The sequence below is a fragment of the Panicum virgatum genome, chromosome 3K (assembly GCF_016808335.1).
Source record: "Panicum virgatum strain AP13 chromosome 3K, P.virgatum_v5, whole genome shotgun sequence".
Taxonomy (NCBI): Eukaryota; Viridiplantae; Streptophyta; class Magnoliopsida; order Poales; family Poaceae; genus Panicum; species Panicum virgatum.
The window spans coordinates 21,523,515-21,543,407 of NC_053138.1; the positions used below are offsets into that span (position 1 = coordinate 21,523,515).

Here is a 19,893-nt window from a genome sequence, read left to right on the forward strand (position 1 = left end):
ATAGGAAATCAAGTGGACTCACGAAATGATTTCCTCTGCAACCCTGCTTGCATTTGGGAGCTCGTCTTAAAAGAGAGCTCGATGGATTGCTGCATTATTATCCATACTGTAATCTGAAGAAAGAAATAATCTAGAACAAATCATATAATCACAAATGACTAAAATTGATGAAACGACTTTTAGTCACTTTGGGCACTCCATGCCCTTGATGTAGCATGCCTTAATTAACTATCACTCGATGACAAAGTATACAACTTGTAAAAAAGCATATTATCGTTTCCATGTAAGATGTGGTCCTCAACATCTAAAAGACTACTCACACATGTAAATTCATTTTTCATGCAAGTGTGTCGAGAGGAAGACAACTCACACATAGACCTTGGTTGCATGACAACTTATCTGTATCACACTTAGAAACATTGTTGCAGTTTCAAAAAAAAAAAAAACATTGTTGCCTATATCACCCATGTCTATATGCTTTAGGAAAGCACTAGGTAAGCAATACAGAATTGTGATAGAATGACTCAAGTAAAAAATGAATTTAATCAACTGATATTAGTACATCCCACTTTCCGATTGCATGGCAGAACAATTGGAGAAAAAGGAATTCCTGACTCATGATTAAACTATTTTGTTCAACTACAGCCACAGGTACAACAATTTGAGTGCAACTCAGGATCCTATGGTTAAATAAAACCACCTAAAGGGATTGTACATGAAGCATTTTAGTTTTGCTCAACACTGAGAAGGAATGGTTGAAGCTGATACTTTACATGTAGAGATGCCCAGCAACACAAGCAGGCTAGATGCACACGGTACCACGTCACAAGTATCTCGAGCCTCAACCAAGTCATGTGACAGTCCAGCTATGTGTTTAAACTCGAGTTGGTTCGGCAGATCACGTCTGTCACAAATTTACAATGCCCCCACGATGGCACATCGTTCGATGAGGCACAGGTACCAGATTGGCATGTCTCTTTGGCGCATTGCAAATCTTGAGAATAATTTTGTGCTTGAATTTGTACCAGAGACCTCCCAATCATTGTGCTTTTGTCATCTGAAAGTCTGTTACTCCCTCCCATATCTCTGAGATACATTCTCCTGAACATTTCAGTCCATTCCAGAATTTCTGGTACTATGGAAATATCGATGCACATTGCGCATGAGAACAGAATATTCAGGCCTCAAATATCACTCATCGGGTTTGTTATCTTTTATCCCTGAACCATCTTCCCTTGTTTTTTTGCTTGAAATCTTCAGGGCCTAAATGTGATGCACTTGAATTCATCTCTTCAGAGATCTTTTGGGCTAGTTCAAACTGCCCAGCCTTTTTCAAGTCACTGATCAGTGCGCGATAGACATAAACTGAAGGTTTATGAGACATTTTCATCTTGTCAAACATTTCCAGGGCTTCAGTAATATGGCCAGCCCGTCCATAACAATCAATGAGTGCTGTATATGTTCTAAGATCCGGATTGACGCCTCTCTCAAGCATTTCCCCTGCAAATCTTTTGCACAGATCTAATCTCCCAAGCCTTCGCAAGCAGTTTATTATGGTGTTGTATGTAACAATGTCAGGATAATGGCCAAGTTCTTCCATTAGCTTCACCTCATGAAGCATTTGATCCACCCGACCAGCTTTCCCTAGCATGTCCAAGATAGTGTTGAACGTGACAACATCCAAGCTGGTTCGATCTTTCTTCAACTCTTCAAAGATGACCAAACTTTTATCGATGTCTCCGTATTTACCCGTGGCAAAAATTATGCGATTCATTACAGTAGGATCTCTATCCTGTGTTATTTCCAAAATTTCTCTTACAAACTTGAGTATCAATTCACACCCATCCAACTTCTGGAGGGCCCTGGCGACATTCATATATGAAGTTGAATCAGGAGCAAGTTTTGAAAGCAACAAGTATCTGAATACCTTGGCGAAAAGAGCAAAGCCGTTTGCTTCAGCTGCTTGCTGCAGTAGCATATTGAATGTGTGGAGGCTGACGTGGATCTGCTCATCACGCAGATGCCGCAAAACACGCACAGCATCAACAAGATTGCCAGATTTGCAGAGCTTCTCAACATAAGCCGAAGATGCTGAGGCATCTGAAGCACTAGTACTTGCAGTCGTCGAGGAATAGTGCTTAAATGCCTCAATGGCCTCATCATTGTCGTCATTATCTGAAGCGCACCATTGGAGGTAACGCACAGTCATGGGTGAATTAGTGCCCACAGCGGGCTGTTCCTCGTGGAGTAAGGCACGCACCAAACACCTCTGGAGGTAAAAATGAAAGAAACTCATGAGATCATTGCTCCACTTTGAGATATACAATTCAAACAGCACAGTTAAGAAAGAAGGGGCAAGTTCAAAAGTTCAACCAAACCTAGGATTAGGTCCTGAACACTAACAAAACCCACAGCCGAGATGAGACGGGCTATTCTACCAGATAATCCGTCACAAGGAACCAATCAATCCCCTCACGGAAGCAACCTAGCAAGGTTGTGCTTGGATTCGCAAATTCGTGGCAGGCCCGCGCTAACAGAGCACCGCGACGGGAAATCCTTCGCGGAAATCACGAATACTAATAGGAGAAGCCGGGGAAGTGCAGTACCGGAGCGGAGAGGCGCGCGGTGGCGCCGAGCGAGCGTCGGAGGAGGAGGAGCGCCGCGGCCGCGGGGAGCCGCCCCATCCGAATGGGGGGAGGAGTCGCGCGGGGCCCTCTTTACTCTACCTCGCGCCGCCGAGGCCATCCGACGGGCGGCGGGAGGGCATCCGGCGGCGCTCCGGGGTTCCTGGCGCTTAGGGGCGGGGCGGCGGGGTTTGGGGGCGCGCGGGCACGGCACGCGGGGCAGGTGCTCGGGGAAATGCTTCCGAGGGTCGGTCGCGCGCGGCGGCGAAAAGGCCGTGAGGTGGGAGACGGCTCGCTGGGCCAAGCCGGAACGTAAAAGAGTGCGATAGCGTGGCCTAAATTTGAAGATGTTTCTTCTTCTTCTTCTTTTTTTCTTTTAAGACGGTTCTGTTTTGGCACAACGTTTTGTAGTACAAAATTTGTACTTTGCCTAAAACTTGGCAGATTGAAGTGGCGCCCAGGTTTTTCTAGTATAAAAATGCTCCCCAACGGACTTTTTTTGCGTGACAAATAAAGACCAAGTATCTAAATTGACGCATGTTTTGGACTCCCTCTGCTGGATAGGAGTATTTTTTAACGGGAACATTGTCAGTTTGTCAAACATGGGCTATGCACGGGACAGGAAATCAGGTGCGCTAGCCCCAGGCTTTAACGTGTCTAGCAACACCGGCCTGTGTCTCTGTGGGTGGTTTGTGTTACCTGGACATCTCAGAGCGTGACAGCACTAGTGACCGAAACCATGCCGAGCTCATCCCCAGTGGCCATGCCACGCCATGGGATCGGAAGCTCGCGCCGCGCGCGGCCCCAAGTTAACCCCGCTGCCTGGAAACGCGGGCAGGGTTCGTTACGAAATAACGGCCATGGCACTCCCACCGCTCCCCCGCCCGCGGAACGGGAGCCCCGGAAGAGCTCGTCGCCTAGGAGCTCGCTCCACCAAGGAACCGGTGCGCAGGCGCTCCACGCTCCTCTCCCCCTCCCCGTCGCGGCGATGGCGTACCGCAGGAAGCAGGGCATCCAGCGGTCGGCCACCTTCGTGGAGGACCACCGCCAGGCGTCGTCGGGCGGCTCAGCGTCGCCGGCCATCGCGTCCCCGCGCGCCACCCGCTTCGCCGACGACAACCGCCGCCCCGACCGCTCCTCCGGCCTGGCCGCGCGGGTCATGGTGGCCTCGTCCGCCCCGCGCGGGGACCTCACGCTGCTGGCGTTCGGCGACCGCTTCGCCGCCGCGGCGTCCCACGGCGACAGCCAGCCGAGCAGCCCGATAGAGGTGCGCTCCGTTCTCCATTGTAGAATCAAGATCCGACCCTATCTCTGAACGATCGATCTGCTTCGACCGACCATTGTAGGATCCTGTCACCCAGCTCTACACATCGACAACCATGCTGAACGACGACGGGCCCAAGTACGACCTCGAGCTGTCCAAGAAAGACGAAGCGAGGAGGCACGGGCTCTGGTCGCTCGTGGCGCAGAAAGCCAAAGTCATGCTCGACGAGAACGGCACGCCACGCGCTCATGTAAGAACTCTGAAACCAAAAGGGGAAAAAAAGTTACCAGGCCCGTTCTGCGTGTTCACTTCAGAGTTCAGCCGTCTCACCTCTGTTTCCTCTGCTCGGCTTTTTCGCGTGGGAATTTGCAGTCCTCTGAATCCCGCTGGTCCTACGACCGGGTCCGGAACTCGGACAGCAGCCCCACGTCGCGGAGAGGAGCGCCGGAAGGGAAGCTCGACATCGGAGGGAAGATCAAGAACGTCCTTGAGGCGAGTCGTCCTTGATAGACTGCTCCATCGACGAAGAGTTGTTAGAATTTTTGAGCATTCAAAGCCTGATGGCTGGCTACTGATGCGATTGCTTGCTGGCTTGCAGCAGGAGGGCCTGACGGTGGCCGACACCACGACGCCCGGCAGCGGCGCCGCCGTCGTCGCCGGCCGGAAGCTGCAGATCAGGAGGAAGGCGTGCAGCATGGACTTCCGGCGCGCCAACCTGGTGACCAGCTCCGACTCATCGTCGACGCTGTCCGAAATGGACTCGCCTCAGATCAAGGCCTCTCGCGACGTAAGGTGCCTCCTCTTTTTTGTGGCGCCGGCGGGGTGTGTCCCGCTAGTTCGTGGGTTAAGGGGAAAAAAATGCAGCTTCCGCTTCTGCCCGTGCCCCCCCTGCAGGTAGCGAACGCCATGGCCGCCAAGGTGAAGCTGCTGCAGCGGGAGCTCAAGACGCTCAAGGCCGACCTGGCCTTCTCCAAGGAGCGGTGCGCGCAGCTGGAGGAGGAGAACCGGCAGCTCCGGGACGGCAACCACGACGCCGACGAGGACATGATACGGCAGCAGCTGGAGACGCTGCTCGCGGAGAAGGCGCGGCTGGCGAACGAGAACACGCTGTACGCCCGCGAGAACCGGTTCCTGCGGGAGATCGTCGAGTACCACCAGCTCAACATGCAGGACGTCGTCAACCTCGACGAGGACGACATCGAGGAGGAAGACGAGGACGACGTCGACGACGAGAAGGAGGCCGAGCAGCAGTACCAAGGTCGCGGCTCGTCGTCCTTGCCGTCCCAGCTCGTGCAGGAGGAAGAGGAGCACCAGGCGGCCGGCCCGGGCACCGCCCCGGAGTCACCCTCCCGCCGCAGGGAGTCGCCGCGGATGCCGGGCACCAACGGCGGCGGCACCACGGGCAGGGAGTCGCCGCGGAGGCTGAACACCAACAGCGGCGACGCGGTCGATTACGACTCCCCTCGGACTCGGAGAGACGGTTGACGAAAGGCGGGCTGGTAGTGCATGCCTGTAGAGGACACGTGTTGTCTCTGATTTCTTATTGTGATTTTGCTTAATGTAATTCATAATTCACCTGATCCGGGTGGAAATAAAGAACTCTTGTTGAGCATAACATCAGCACATAGTGATCAAATATTCTTCTGCCAGATGAGTGAATTGCTGTGACTCTGCCCAGTGTTCTCATTCTCCTCAATCTTTGGGTCCTTAAAGGAGCCATGGCTATTGATTTACTAGCATTTCTATACTATACAAATTTACAAGAATCAAGTGCACACTGATATAATCACAATGAATATTCTTATTGTTTTAATTAGACAGCTCTACCCGTCTGAATCCACAATGGACATATCAGAACACGGTAGCCTAAAGTCATAGCAACTGTGAACACTGTTATCTTCACGAATCTGCTCCAGAGGAAAGAAATGGGTACACAATTGACAAAGGAAACCAACTTTGTTCAATTAAACAGATTCATGATACACATTATTCTCCCAACTGTTTGATATTGCAAACAAAAACATAAGCCTTGGTTCCCATTATACAAGGAAACTAAAGAGTTCTTCTGTGCTTCTGAAATAGGTTCGTCAACATCCGGAAAGTCTTAGGCTGATCAATACCCTGCAGAAACATGCATTACCATTTCAGTAGACTTGTATTACATTATAGCTACTGTCAGCATCATCTAAATAATGGCTACAAAAAAATGTAAATAAGCTGAAGGAGAACTGGAAGTCAGGCAGGAGCAGGACATATCACGAGATACTACCAGCAGAAGCCAAATGGATAGCCTCCCTTATTATTATTCCCTTTTTCCAAATGGATAGTCTTCCTTACTATTATCCCTTTTTTATACAAACTCAGCCAAATGATAATATTTAGTTAGGAAAAACACACTACCATCAATTAGATGTTGGCATTTATTTTTGTTTTTCGTCCTGGTACAACAATAGGGAGCTCTGAGAATAGCACTTGACTTAGAGGAGCTGCATAGGAAAAAAAAACTGACTCGCAAAAAAAGGAAGATAGCACTGAAGATAATGTGTTACCGGAACTATTGATTTAGACCATTTTTCTGGTCCATTCCGGTTACTAGCAAATGTATACTGTAGGAAATTGCAAGAAAAGAAATTCAATGAGTGTTATTCGTAATGCATAGACACAATAAAATCTGAATATCTGATGGCAGGATACTTTGCATTCAGTCAAATCATGGTAATTTGGTAATGCCAATCTTGTAGTTTATGATGTGGTACGGGATTGTAGACAATGATAACACAAGCGATGAAGGAAACAGTGTGCGAACAAGGGCAGCATGAAGTTTTTAACAATGAAAATGGAAATAGCATTTCCAAGAGACAGTTGACAGAAGCAGAAAACATATGACATCAAGCAATGGCAAAGACAATGAGCACTAAAAACAACAGTTGCAATTATCTGCAATATCCATGATTGATCCTCACTTTGAACAACAGTATCGAGGTAGAGTAAGAGATTACAAAGTTGAAAGCAGGCACAAGTTGATTATAGGTATGAACTTAACACTATAACATGATGAGTTGATACCACGTGAAGAGCCTGCTAATTGTTGCTAAGAAATTGTAGTTTTGGACATTCATTGGAATCTGTCGGGTAGGAGGGTTCTCCGTTCCCAGCAGATAGTTGCCTTGCTCGATTCACTTAAAGGAGTAGACTGCTGGAATGAAAATAAATTGGCATCTCCCATGTCCATTGCGATTTGCGACGACCAAATAAGTTGCAATTGGCACCGAGCAAAATCCAACCCACTACGGCAATCCAAAATGCTCCCGGAAATGCCCAATTTTCCATCACAAGGATGAAACCCCGCGTCATTGGGCCACAAGACAAGAGCGTGCCGTTCCTAACCTAAACCGAACCCAAATCGAGTCCAAACCCTAGAGTCATCCCGCAGCGCACCACATGAATTCCACCACACAGCCAAGCACCCACGGAGACTGAACCCATGGGGGAAATCCCAGCGACAACCATGGGGAGCAGAGGCGAGAGACCAGATCCGCACCTAGTTGCCGGAGGACTGCTCCATGAGCTTCTTGTCGCGGCGCTCCATGGCGACGTCCCACATGTCGTTCCCGATGTGCTTCGGCTGCATCAACCCACCAACGCACGCGCACACGAGACAAACGAGAAGATTTGTGTCAGCACGGGGGTGGGATTCGGATCGGGAGGGGGGGGGGGGCTGCGGGGGAGACGAGGGCGTACCCTGCCGTGCGCGGCCTTGTGGATGAAGTACTGGGCGTTGCCCATGATGCAGAGCATGCCGCCGATGATGCCGAGCGGCAGGATGGCCTCCAGCCAGTGCAGCCGCGCCATCGGGGAAGCCGGAAGGGGGGAGGAGGAGGCGGCGGCGGCGGCGGGGGCGAGATCTCCGAAGGCGCCAGGGGACGGTCGCGGCGTGAGCCAATGGACAGAGAAATGGTGACCCTGGGGGTCCGGACCTTTCGGGTGGATGAAGGAGAAATGGGCCGGGCTTTTCGGATTGGCTCGTAACTGTTGGGCTCGTTAATTGGACCGCCGTGTCCGCGCCCTTGCCCCTATGGGCTAGATGGTTTGCCTCTGTTTTAAAATCGGAAAAAGTTCTAGCTCCCTAAATTAAATTACATGTCGAGAGGTCGAGTCTGCGTTTCCACCCTAAACTCGAAAATCGGATATTTTACCTCATCGAACTCGCAAAATCGGATATATAATTTCCCTAGATGGTTTTTATTAGTAGTTTTTCTTCTTTTCTTTTATGTTGGATAAATCTTTAAAAAATTATAATAAATCAAAAAATAAAAAAAATATGTTGGACTCCACATGAGTAGGTCTATGCAATAAAATATGATATGATATAATTTAGTAAAAATTTTATTTTAAATTTTAAATATATATTTTATAAAATTAATTTATATCTATATTTTTCTTGGTCCAATTATGGTGAAATTTTTATGGTAGTCTAATAATTAAATGATCAAGCTGTAGTAAAAATTTCATACTCATTGGATCATTTATGCTTGAGTTATAGATTCGGGAGTTTAATTCTAACTCTTCAATTTGTCAAGAATAAATGATCCAATGATCATGAAATTTTTACTACAGCTTAAGAATATAACTATCATCTCACCATAAAATTTTTACCATAATTAGACCAAAGAATATATAGATATGAATTAATTATAGAAAATTATATATTCAAAATTAACATATAATTTTTACTAAATTATATCATACAATATATTTATGCATAGATCTGCTCTTGTGGATTTCAAAAAAAAATTAATTTTCCATTTTATGATGTTTTTGTGTTTTACTATGATTTTTGAAATATTCATCCAAAATAAATGTAAAAGAAAACGAGAAAAACCACTAAGAAAACCACCCAGAGAGGTCATATAGCTGGTTTTGCGAGTTCAAGGAGGCAAAATACTAGATTTTCGAGTTCAAGGTGAAAACGTAAACTCGGTCCATAGTTCAGGGAGGTAAATAGGTCTGTTCCTTTAAAATCTAGACACCCTCAGCAACACACGATGGTAGATTAAAGTTAAAGTTGTCAACAACAAGTCCATGTATTGCATTCTCGTTTCCCTATTTAAGTCCTGTTCGTTTTATCTAGAGATAAGAAAGTCACTCTATAGTAGAAAATGAATTGTGAAATATGAGATGTACTTGAATTCCAGTATAGCCCTATCTGTAAATTTTGTGAAAAATCAGACACCTAAAATTCACGCAGCGTCGAGTTTTTCTAGATAAACGATACCGCGAGTTAGCCAAAAAAAAAAGAACTAAATGCAGTTAGCTTGCCCTGGCAAACCAGCCAACCATGCATGCAGTCAAAGGAGTTGTGATCGATCGATGGGCTCCGACCTCCGAGAGCAACCAGCCCGAGCCCGGCCATTCGGCCGTGTGAGAACAGGATAACGATCAGGCATCAGCCACCGATGGCCGCGGTCGCCGTCGCCCTAAAATTTACGCGATGGGAAAAAAAACGAAAAGCCAAAAAAAAAATGGGCTCGTGGCACCGCGAGACGAGACACGGACAAGGAGACGTGGGCGGGGTCGGTCGCGGAATCCGGTGGGCCCGGCGCCGGAGTATTATTCTGAGCTGAGGCCGGAGGGAGGGGATCCGGTGGGTGGAAGGGGCGCCTGGATTTGTGCCAGAAGCCCCCAAAATATTGCAGCTTTACACGGGGCAGGGGGGCATCCGGGCATGGAAAGCGAGCGCCGAGTTGGAGAGAGCACGGCGCGGCTGCACGAGTACAGGAGCACAGGAGAGGAGGGATGGCGCTTTTGTCCTTGGGCCTGACGCCCTTTTCAGTTTCACCTCACCCTGGCCGAGTGGCCGTGGCTGCGACGCTCGTGGGCGCCGCATCGCAGGCCGCGCGTATGGGTATGGCGCCGGGCGGCCAGGCCCCGACGCTGTTCCAACTCCTTTTCTACTAGTACGTTCTTGTAGTTGTACGCTGGGCTTATTACTGAGGAAGCTACTTGGTTACAAAGAAAAGAGTAAAAATGTCACTCTCCAGGCGCCATGGATCTATCATCTCCAAGCTCCATTTCTCGCATTTTTTTTACTGCACGGCTGCCGGCACGTGCATGTACAGTAAAACCCAGCGCCGTGTCTTCGGCGCTCCCCGGCCGGGCCAGTCCCCACCACCCCGGTTCGCCACCGCTGGGCACTCAACGTGCCCCCGCACGGCCGCACCGCGCACCTGCCCCCCTCCCCCCGCCCCAACACATGCTGCCGCGGACGTATGTGCTCGGCCGCTCGCCCCCCGGCACCGGAGCAAAGAATCCTATGCCCGTATCACCATCGTCCCCTACCACCACCACCACCACCAGCCGCCACCGCATCGGCCGCGGGAAAGGCGAGCACGTGGAGGAGAGACGACGACACGATTGCCGCGCGAACGTGCGCACGCAGGGGGAGAGGACGATGGACGGCGTCGTGGTCTCGCTGCCGCTGTTCAGTGGGAGAGAGGAGAGGAGAGAGAAAGAAAATCCCGGCAGCACCGCATGTGGTGGCAGGTAGCGATCGGGGGCATGTGCGTGTGCCCCCAGTTCCGATGTACGGTCGCCGTTTAAGAAAGCGCCGAGGGTACTAGGACAGGATGTAGGGATCGGAGGGGGTGCCCTCGCTCGCCTCGCCTTGCCATGGCGCTGCCTTGCGCATCGCCGCCGCACGTGTCCACGGGGGGGGTGGGGTGCGGCGATTCTCCCTGCTCCGGCCGATCGATCCCTTGCGGCCGCGGGGTGGAGTGCTAGCTTATCAGTGGGAGGGGCCTGGTCATCCGGCCGGCGAGGTCGATGGAGATCTTCTGGACTGCCTCCTCTACCTTGCCGTTCGTTTCAGTTGGTAAACACAAATACTAAAGGAGTATCCATCTCCGCTCCGCGTAGTCATATGCGCGGGAACTTCTCATTGCATTTTTTTTAGAGTAAGAGGCGGGAACGCCCAGCCCCATTCATTTCAGAACAAAGCATAGTGCGGTTTAGGCGTTTACAGACCAAGCAGACATAAGGAATTGTTGCCAGAGCACAACAGTTCAGGCCAATAAAACCAAAGCTACAGCAGTTTTAGTACTCAGAACAAGAGACAAAACAGGAGCAAAAACCCAGGGCGGCCGCCTGAGCAGAGGAGAAGCAGCTAGCAACGCCAACAGAGAGCTACCAACTCTCCAGCTTCGGCAGTCCCAGACTCAGTTTCTTCATGAAGCTGATATTCGCAGAGGTGCCTTGAGGGAAGCTTCCAGAAAATTGCACCATTGGGTAACGCCAGCTTTCAGAGACCCCTGAAACATCGGTCTCCACGTTAGCATGCACCGCCATATTCTCCTTAACACCGTTTTGATGTCCTGCCAAGTTTGGTTCCGAAAAATCATGTCATTCCGAGATAGCCAAAACCCCCACAGGACTCCTGCTGAAATAGTATTTAAGCAATCTGATTTTTTGCCATGCAGCCACTTGCATGCCAAACTTTCATAGTTATGAATCTTATAGCCAGCATAACAATCCACATAACACCACATTTTCCTAGCTACTACACAGTCAAAGAAAAGATAATTAACAGATTCATTATCAGAGCAAAATACGCAAGCTTCAGGCTTACTGATACCTCTTTTCAGCAAATTGTCAACAGTCATAATTTTGTTATGTGACAGCAACCAAAGGAAAACATGGATCCTTGGTGGTACTTTGATTTTCCAAATAGCAGGGATGAAAACAGGGGTTACACCTCTGAAATTAATAATGGCATATATGGATTGAGAGGTGTAGATTCCTTTACTATCGTATTGCCACACTAGGGCATCGCTATCATCTTCGAAATTCACACCAGAAACTATTTCTACCAACTCATACCATCTAATCAGCATGGCTTCTGAAAAGGTTCTCCTAAAAGACAACTTGACCTCCGAACCATCCCACACAGTGGCCAAGGTCACACCAACCTGATCACAGATATAATAGAGATCCCAGAAGTGAACTGCCAAGGGGGCAGTAGCAAACCAAGTATCCTCCCAAAAACGGATTTTGGTTCCATCACCTATTTTCCACCTATAACCAAATTTCAAGGCTCCAGCAGCCCACAAGATACCATTCCAGAAGTTTGAGGGTTGAGATTGGGGGAGACAAAAGATATTCACAGCATTTCTAACATATTTCTGTTTAATGATATCATGCCACAGCTTGCCCTCATCAGTTATGAACCTCCTAACCCAGGAACCTAACAAGGTCATGTTCAGGTCTCTTAGGTTGGGAATACCGAGTCCCCCAAACTCTTTTTTCATACTTACTAAATGCCAACTTGCAAGGTGAATCTTTCCATGTCCCTCAAAATCATTCCATAGGCAACCAGCCATGTGTGAATTGATTAGCTCTATTGCCCACTTAGGGAATTTGAAAAAGGACATAAGATAAACCGGGACACTAGAGAGACAGGTTTTAATCAGGATCACCCTGCCAGCATGTGAAAGCAGTTTGCCCCTCCAGCCAGCAATTTTCTTTAAGATTTTGTCCACGAAAAGTTGAAGGTCCTCTTTCCTGAGTTTTTGGAAGTGTAGAGGGACTCCTAGTTACCTAATTGGGAAAGCCCCCACATGGCATCCAAAGGTTTCAGATATCATTAGGCTCTCATGGTCCTCTAAGTTCAGAGGGACCAGCTCACTTTTTGAATAATTAACTCTCATTCCTGACATGTGTTCAAAGCAAGTTAGAATCCATTTCAAGTTCCTAGCTTTGTTAGGGTCCATGTCTAGAAAAATAATAGTATCATCTACATACTGCAGACACACCACACCTCGGGGTATGATGGTAGTACCCAAACCTTTGATCAAATCATGGTTAATTGCCTTGTCTAACATTCTGGAAAGAATATCTACCACAAAGTTGAATAAAATGGGAGAGAGGGGGTCTCCTTGTCTAAGACCTTTGCCAGTTTCGAAATAGTTCTCCTCCACATTGTTGACTGGACTCCCACAGAGCTATTAAAAAGGATCATTTTCATCCAACTCATCCACCTTGGGCCAAAGCCTCTTTTTTCTAGGACTTCCAGCAAAAACTCTCAATTGACTTTGTCATAAGGTTTCTCATAGTCTAGTTTCAGAATAGCCCCTTCTTCCTCTAACTGGTGAACACTATGGAGAATTTCATGTGCTGTGGCCACACTCTCCAAAATATACCTTCCTTTTATAAAAGCAGACTGCTTACTACTGATTAGCCTATCAGCCACTATATTAATTCTATTAGTCAGAACTTTAGTGAAGATTTTGTAACTGCAGTTTAATAAACTAATGGGTCTGAAATTTCTCATGGTACATGCATTCTCCTCCTTTGGAATCAAGGTTATTGAGACAAAGTTAATCCTATATAAGTCTAACTCTCCTGTAAAGAAAGAATGGAACAAAGCCATCAAGTCATTTTTAATCACCTCCCAAAAAGTTTGGTAAAACATGAAGGAGAAACCATCAGGGCCAGGGCCCCCATCCGAGTAGGACTCTGTGATGGCATTCTTCACTTCCTCTTCTGAAAAAGGTTTTCTAACTCAGTTTTTTCCTCTTCAGTTACTTTGTCACTACTACTAAAAAAGTTATCATTCATCCTTACATCTGCCCTCTATTTGAACCTAAAAAGCTCCTTGTAATAATCAGTAGCAATTTTCTGAATGCTCTCAGTAGTGTGAGCTGGACCCTCAGGTCCAATCATCATATGGATTCTAGTCTTCCTTCTCCTCTGATTAGCAACTGTTTGGAAATACTTGGTGTTCCTATCACCTTCAGTAATAGCTCACTCTCTCTCTAGATCTTTGTCTAGCTTTTATTTCTTCTAACTCCCAGATTTTGTTCAGCTCCCTCATCAGCTCCTCCAATCTATTATTTTGGGACTGACTCAAGCACTGGGTTTCTTGAATTTTGTCTAAACCATCAAATTCTTTTAACATATCATTTTTCTTTTTCTTAATTGCTGCATCTAAGTTTATACTCCAACCCTTAATTTTCTTTCTCAGATTTTTTATTTTGGTCTGCCAGATCTCCATGGGGGAGCCACTGCAGGCCCTATCCCAGCAAATTTTAACTAAATCAGCAAATTGACTTTGTTTAAGCCACAATTTTTCAAATCTAAATCTGGGTTTACCAATATCTTGATCCTCTCCATCTTCCCACAGAAGAGGAGTGTGATCACTAGGGCTCCTAGGGAGGGCTTTGCAGGTTGCTAAAGGAAAAATAATGTTAAAGTTAGTGGTGCAGAAAATCCTATCAATATGAGATAAGATCACCTCATCTTGGTTATTAGTCCAAGTATACTTCCTGCCTATCAGATTCATGTCAATCAGGCCACAGTCATCAATCCAAGAGTTAAATCTATCACAACAAGTTTGGTCTATCACACCATTGTTCTTATCTTCAGGGGATCTAACCATGTTAAAGTCACCACCAATAATTTGGGGAGTATCATTCACACACAACTCTCATTTCTGCTAGAAAACTCTCTTTCTGATCCTCATAGGTAGGACCATAGACAGTGATGAAATTACAAAGCATACCATTCTTTTTAATTTTGCAAAGACAACTTAGAGAAAAGGATCTTACTTCCCAGCTTAAGACTTCACAAGTATCCAAACTAATTCCAAACAAAATCCCCCCTGCTGAGCCAACAAAAGGTAGCCAGTTCCAGCAAAACTGTTTCCCACCTACCATACTCTCAAGATAGCTAGTGGTAAAATTTTGTTTTTTTCCTGAATACCTATGAAATCTAGGCTGAACTGGTGGCATAGATCATGTAGCCTTTGTAGCCTTCCTTCCTTACCTAGCCCCCTAATGTTCCAAAACACACCTCTCATTTGCTCATCATTTTCATAGGGTGCTTGCCCCGTTTAGTATCCTTATTTTTCATTAGCACTACAGGTTTAGGTATCTCCAACAAAGATCCAGAACCTCCAAAACCAGAATCCGGACCAGAGTGCCCTTCTCCACTAGGAGGCAGGGAAACTCGGCTCTCCTTGTTTTCCTCATAGTTATTAGATAGAGATAGATCACTACCAATATCAATATTTAGGCAGTAGGCAATATTTTCAGCATCATCAACATTAGGCAAGGGAATATGTGGTGTTTTGGCATACGTACCTTTCTTTTTGGTGTAGTTGCTTTCCAGGTTCTTCATCTGGATGTTCTCTTTTGCCTTCTCTTGTGCAGTCTTGTGGTCACCCATTAGCCTCAAGCTTTTCCTCTCAGGGATCACAGGCCCCCACTTCTTTGCTTATCTTTTCTTAGTGCCCTTTGGTTTTTCTTGTACATCATTAGACTCTAGAGCCCCCACCTCTTTTCCTCCTGCATTGGCGACATCTGTATCCTCCTCCTGGGAGCAATCTGAGCATTGTCCCATAGTAGGTGGCTATAGGTTGAGCTCTTTGAGGTTTGGCATAATGTCCTCTGGCAGAATAAACTCCTTCTGATTGGATAGACTCCCTTCAGGGTCAAAGATCTTCTCCTCATCCTCGAAGATATGCATCGGTTCTGTGTTATCATCTTGTTGTTCTTCCCATAGAAAGTCCCTATTTTCATCAACAACCTCCATGTTGTGACACCATAGGTGTCTGCACAGTAGTTGTGTGTCTATTTTATGCATCATATGCTTGATTTGCTTGAAAAAGGATCTTTTGTAAATATAAAGGTTATATGTGTAATTATGATTTTATGCAAGGTCCTTTTTATAGTTATATTTGAATAGGTTGTGGAATTATTGCTTTTGTGGTGGGTTTACTTGCAAAATTCAGTGCATTTATTACACGGCAGCAAGTTTTGCTTTTAAGTCTAAGTTTAACGTGATTTTGCATTCAAAAAGACAAAATTCCTTGGAATTCAAAATCCCTCCTATGTTTTCAAAAATAGCTCAAGAATCTTTGATCAAATAAATTTTTGCACAACATCAAAGTTGTAGATCTTGAAAAGTTGAACAACTTTCATGTTGGGCACTTTTTCATTTGAGCTTTAGTTTAAAAGTTATTGCTATTTTACATTTGGGTCCCTGGAATTTTTGGAAATCGCAAATCAGCCCGTTTTCCCCTTCCTCCAGCTTGCTTGCCTGGTTGCTCTGCCGCCGGCGCACAGCGGCGCCGCCCGCCGCTCTGGGTCGCCCCCGAGCCACCTCCTGCTTCGCGCTGGCGCCCACGCGTCGCTCCTGACCTCCTCCACCGCTTCTTGCCCGCGCGTTGTACCTCTTCTCGCCGTGCCACGCGCCCCGCCGAGCCCAGCAGCCGCCACCTCGCCGTCGCGGTGGCGAGCTCACTGCAAAGCCCGCCGCTATCTCCTCTCGCGCACAGCAGCACTACAAATAACCCAGCGACCCGTTCCCCTCGCTCTTTCGCCTCTTACTCGCTTCCACGCTCCAGAACACCGCCGTCGCTCCACTCGAACCCCGGCGAGCTCGACCTCACCGTCGAACCCCCTCCTCCGCACTTCCCCGCCCTCAATCGACCCCGCCAATCGCTCCGCCTCACTCCCGCGCAGCTCACGGGCAACTTCTCCTCGCCCAATCCCCACTGGAACCACCCCGCCGCCGTAGCTGAGCTCCGCCAGCCGCCGCTCGCCGTCGACACCCTAGCTCCGGCCCTCCTCTCGAGCTCCCAAGCCACCCAGAGGTGCGCCTTGGACTGTTGTAGCTCCCATGCCTCTTTCCCCTCGCCGCCGGTGACCCCTCGCCGGGATTTGGCCGGTCAACGCCGCGCCCCCTCTCTGACTACCATCCAGGGACCTTGGGTTGAAAGACACGAAAACCCGGGGGGGTATTTGAATAGCTCGTGACTCAAATGAATAGTAGCAGTAAGGGCTTATTTGTTATTTCTAGCTATAAACTTTGAAATTCAATAGAAATTCGTAGAAAATTCGTAAAATAGCAAATCTAGTTGTTATGGAATCCTTGTGTAAAACTCTATGCAGTAGAATCATAATATGCTGAGTGTTAGTTGAAAGTTTTTGCTGTAGAAGTAGATTTATGTTACTAGTGCATAAATACTAGTTGTTTTTATTTTTTCTTAACTATTGCTTGAAGCCATGTCTTGCAGTGAATTTTTTATGGTGAATTACTCATGTGAATATAGTATTGCTATAAAAATTCCGTGGTCAGTTCTCATGTGTAGCTATTTCTTTGATTTAATGCTTGTTTAGTAGACTTTAATTATGATAAATAGTTTATGTTGATGATAAATCATGAAAATATTTCTAAGTATTATTTTTTAATATTTTAGCTTGTCCATGAATTTTGAGCACCAGTTTATGACTAGAACAGAAGTTAAAAATGAATCTTGTTAGATTGATGTCTGTATTGTTTATTTCCTCATAATTAATTCTCTATAGATAAAATCATGAAACATTCACAGTAGCTAACTCATCCCTGTGTAGACCTACTGTTAAATTTTGAGCTTCTGTTTTGTTCTAGTTTAATCTGTATAATTCAATCTTTTTCTAGGTGTTGTCTGAATGAATGAATTGTTCTGAATAAATGGCTACATGTTTTTGCATAAAATTTACAGGATAGCTTACTATATTCATATTCTGTTTAGTGTAATTTTTTTCTAAATTTATTACTGTTTTTGCTCTGAGTTGTTGTTTTATTAGCAAACTATGATTTAATTGCTATAAGAAACTACTCCCACTTGTTTAGGAAGTTAGTATAGCTTTCTTGTGCTGTTGATCATGATGCCTTGTGTAGTTAGATATGTTGAGTTACTACTCTATAAACGATTGCCCATGTGTGTATTAATTTTGTTTGCTTAGCTTCACCACAACGTGATCGTGTTTATAATACTGTTCTTGCATCACATATAGATACGACTGCTTTATCAGACGGGACGTACGAGCTGATCACGGATTCCGAAGGAGGTGATCGCGAAGCTCAAGTGAACACCGCCGTACTAACTGAAGCCCCGGACCAAAGTTCGGAAGAGCCCAGGGCTGAAATAGTTAGTGACTACCGAGAAGGCAAGCCCCGAACATAACCTATATTTCAAATTATTACCATTTATTGTTATTACTTACTTGTGCATTTACAGTTCTTAGGATTTGAATTGAAACCCTAGATGCATGATCCTAGGAACCTATGTACTGAACACTAGGCTTGAGTCCGCGTATTTGCTATGCTTATAGGACCGGTAAAAGACGAGTGATTGCCTGTCACTCGCGAGCTCTATAGGAATTGCTTGTTTACTTTCTGTTATCAATATAAGGAGGACGGACGGGGTTGTGTTCGATATCATGACCTTGTATGAGACCCCGTCTGTGTTGATGAACTTGCTAAGGTCGCGGTATGTGGTAGCGGTGGTTAAATTTTTGAACGTACTAGCCACATACCGTAAATATGGTACGCGGCAAGCCTAGTAGCCGATTGGACCGGGGAGTGGATATACCTTTCACTCTCTCTTAGGGATAGGTTTTATTTTTATGTTGCGCAACGCTACGACTTCGAGGGACAAGGTTGGACCTTGGAGCCCTGTAGTTGGGGAGAGTGACCCTATCCACAAGCCGGAAAGAAAGGTAAAATTTTGTTTGGGAACGACCCGACGATGTTCCAAACGTGTGTGTTAGGTCTGCCTGGCCAGGTTAACAAATTCGATTCGAATCGTCTGCTTCTCACAGTTTGGGACTGCTTGATCCCTTTGCCACATAGAGTAATAAGGGCAACATTATGATATTCAATTTTGATGTTTGCTTAAAGATCTACCATGATTGGATAGTAGTTGCTTACATAGAATGGTTAATCAACTAGAATCTTAGAAGCTAAAACTTGAAAGTAAGGACCTACTCTTTATTGCTTTTCAGCAAAAGGAAAACCAGACCCTCACAGAACCTTGCATAGTCTAGCTAAAGTGGGCTACGTATACTCGTTGACGGTTAAGTCTTGCTGAGTATTAGAATACTCAGCCTTGCTGTTGAAACCCTTTTCAGGTATGAGTTTTGAGGACCAGATCGCTAGCTTGACCTATCCCTGCTCTTTGCCTCCTGGCTGGTCCGTAGAGTGGGATACGTCTTCGGCCGGCAATGACGCTGACGTGTGATATCTTGCTTGGGCTAGCTTGGTATACCTTTGCGACGTGTTGTAGCCGTCATTTTCTCTTTCTACTGCTTTTCAAACTCTGAACTTTTAGTTATGGCTTGTATAACTGTTTTACTAAATTTGGTTTTGTAATAATGGTTTGAACCGGTTTGTAATCATTACTTTGCCTGTGTTGTAAAATTGTGGTTGTAATATCTCTGGACTCGCCTTCGTGCGGGGTATGCTTGTTCGATCCGAGAACCGGTGGTTGTATTGGGACGTTACCCGACCGACCAAGAATTGTTCCGTTTGAAGTGCGTTTGAGCCGGTGTTGCCTTTATGGTGATGGCCTGCGCACTTGAGCCAGGATAATTCAGGTGGTTCTGCCACAGCTGGTATCAGAGCTACAAGTGTACACCAGAGGTGTTGGAACCTTAAAAATCGCTTTCCTTATAAAATTTGACCAACAAGGTATTTCTAAAAACTACGTTGGACTCGTTAAGGGTTGTGCATAGAACGTAAAGTCCTAGGGAATTTATGGGAATTACTAGGTGGCTATTTATGTATGGTTTATGTTATCTGACTTCCAGCACTTTACATTTTGTCAAACCATACTCACAAGCAACTCTTAATTTTTGTAACGATGCACCTACGTTAAGGTAAGAAGGTAAGGATCCTCAGTCAGCTGAGAGAGTCTGACCTTTCCGTCGGTGATGCGAGCCGAACGCTGCCCTCAAGCAGTGGCTTACTTGAGGTGCTCCCAATATACCAACTTTTAGTTGACTATATTGGAAGTAAAGTGTACTCAGTCAGCTGAGGGAGTCTGACCTTCCCATCGGCGATGCGAACTGAACGCTGCGCTCAAGCAGTGGCCTACTTGAGCTGCTGCCAATATACCGACCTCGGTCGAATATATTGGGAGTAAAGTAACTTGTGAATACGCCACTGAGTAGCGTATGTTCACGT

At 46.4% G+C, this 19,893-nt stretch overlaps 2 protein-coding genes and 1 long non-coding RNA gene across 3 annotated transcripts; 1 reads left to right on the plus strand and 2 right to left on the minus strand.

Moving 5' to 3' along the window:
* Positions 1–520: 520 nt before the first annotated feature.
* Positions 521–2,961, minus strand: LOC120698332 (pentatricopeptide repeat-containing protein At1g11900-like). The gene is made up of 2 exons (XM_039981883.1): positions 2,607–2,961; positions 521–2,269 (listed from the first exon to the last, which is right to left on the minus strand). Exons 1-2 carry the CDS (start codon positions 2,682–2,684, stop codon positions 1,208–1,210), a joined length of 1,140 nt encoding a protein of 379 aa, XP_039837817.1. The 5' UTR covers positions 2,685–2,961; the 3' UTR covers positions 521–1,207.
* Positions 2,962–3,330: 369 nt separating this feature from the next.
* On the plus strand, positions 3,331–5,584 carry LOC120698333. Its single transcript, XM_039981884.1, has 6 exons — positions 3,331–3,825; positions 3,971–4,026; positions 4,066–4,138; positions 4,261–4,380; positions 4,490–4,675; positions 4,783–5,584. Exons 1-6 carry the CDS (start codon positions 3,364–3,366, stop codon positions 5,371–5,373), a joined length of 1,488 nt encoding a protein of 495 aa, XP_039837818.1. The 5' UTR covers positions 3,331–3,363; the 3' UTR covers positions 5,374–5,584.
* Positions 5,585–5,671: 87 nt separating this feature from the next.
* Positions 5,672–6,496, minus strand: LOC120698334. The gene is made up of 2 exons (XR_005684817.1): positions 6,438–6,496; positions 5,672–6,009 (listed from the first exon to the last, which is right to left on the minus strand). It is a non-coding gene; the product is annotated as an uncharacterized LOC120698334 (long non-coding RNA).
* Positions 6,497–19,893: the final 13,397 nt, after the last annotated feature.

Bases quoted from the DNA above. Each gene is read 5' to 3' on its own strand.
- LOC120698332 (XM_039981883.1), bottom strand. From the start codon at position 2,684: ATGGGGCGGCTCCCCGCGGCCGCGGCGCTCCTCCTCCTCCGACGCTCG. The intron at 2,270-2,606 runs GTACTGCACTTC...TTTTACCTCCAG, and splicing joins CCGCGCGCCTCTCCGCTCCG to AGGTGTTTGGTGCGTGCCTT.
- LOC120698333 (XM_039981884.1), top strand. From the start codon at position 3,364: ATGCCGAGCTCATCCCCAGTGGCCATGCCACGCCATGGGATCGGAAGC. The intron at 3,826-3,970 runs GCGTTCGGCGAC...CGACCATTGTAG, and splicing joins GCGGGGACCTCACGCTGCTG to GATCCTGTCACCCAGCTCTA. The intron at 4,139-4,260 runs GTAAGAACTCTG...GGGAATTTGCAG, and splicing joins ACGGCACGCCACGCGCTCAT to TCCTCTGAATCCCGCTGGTC.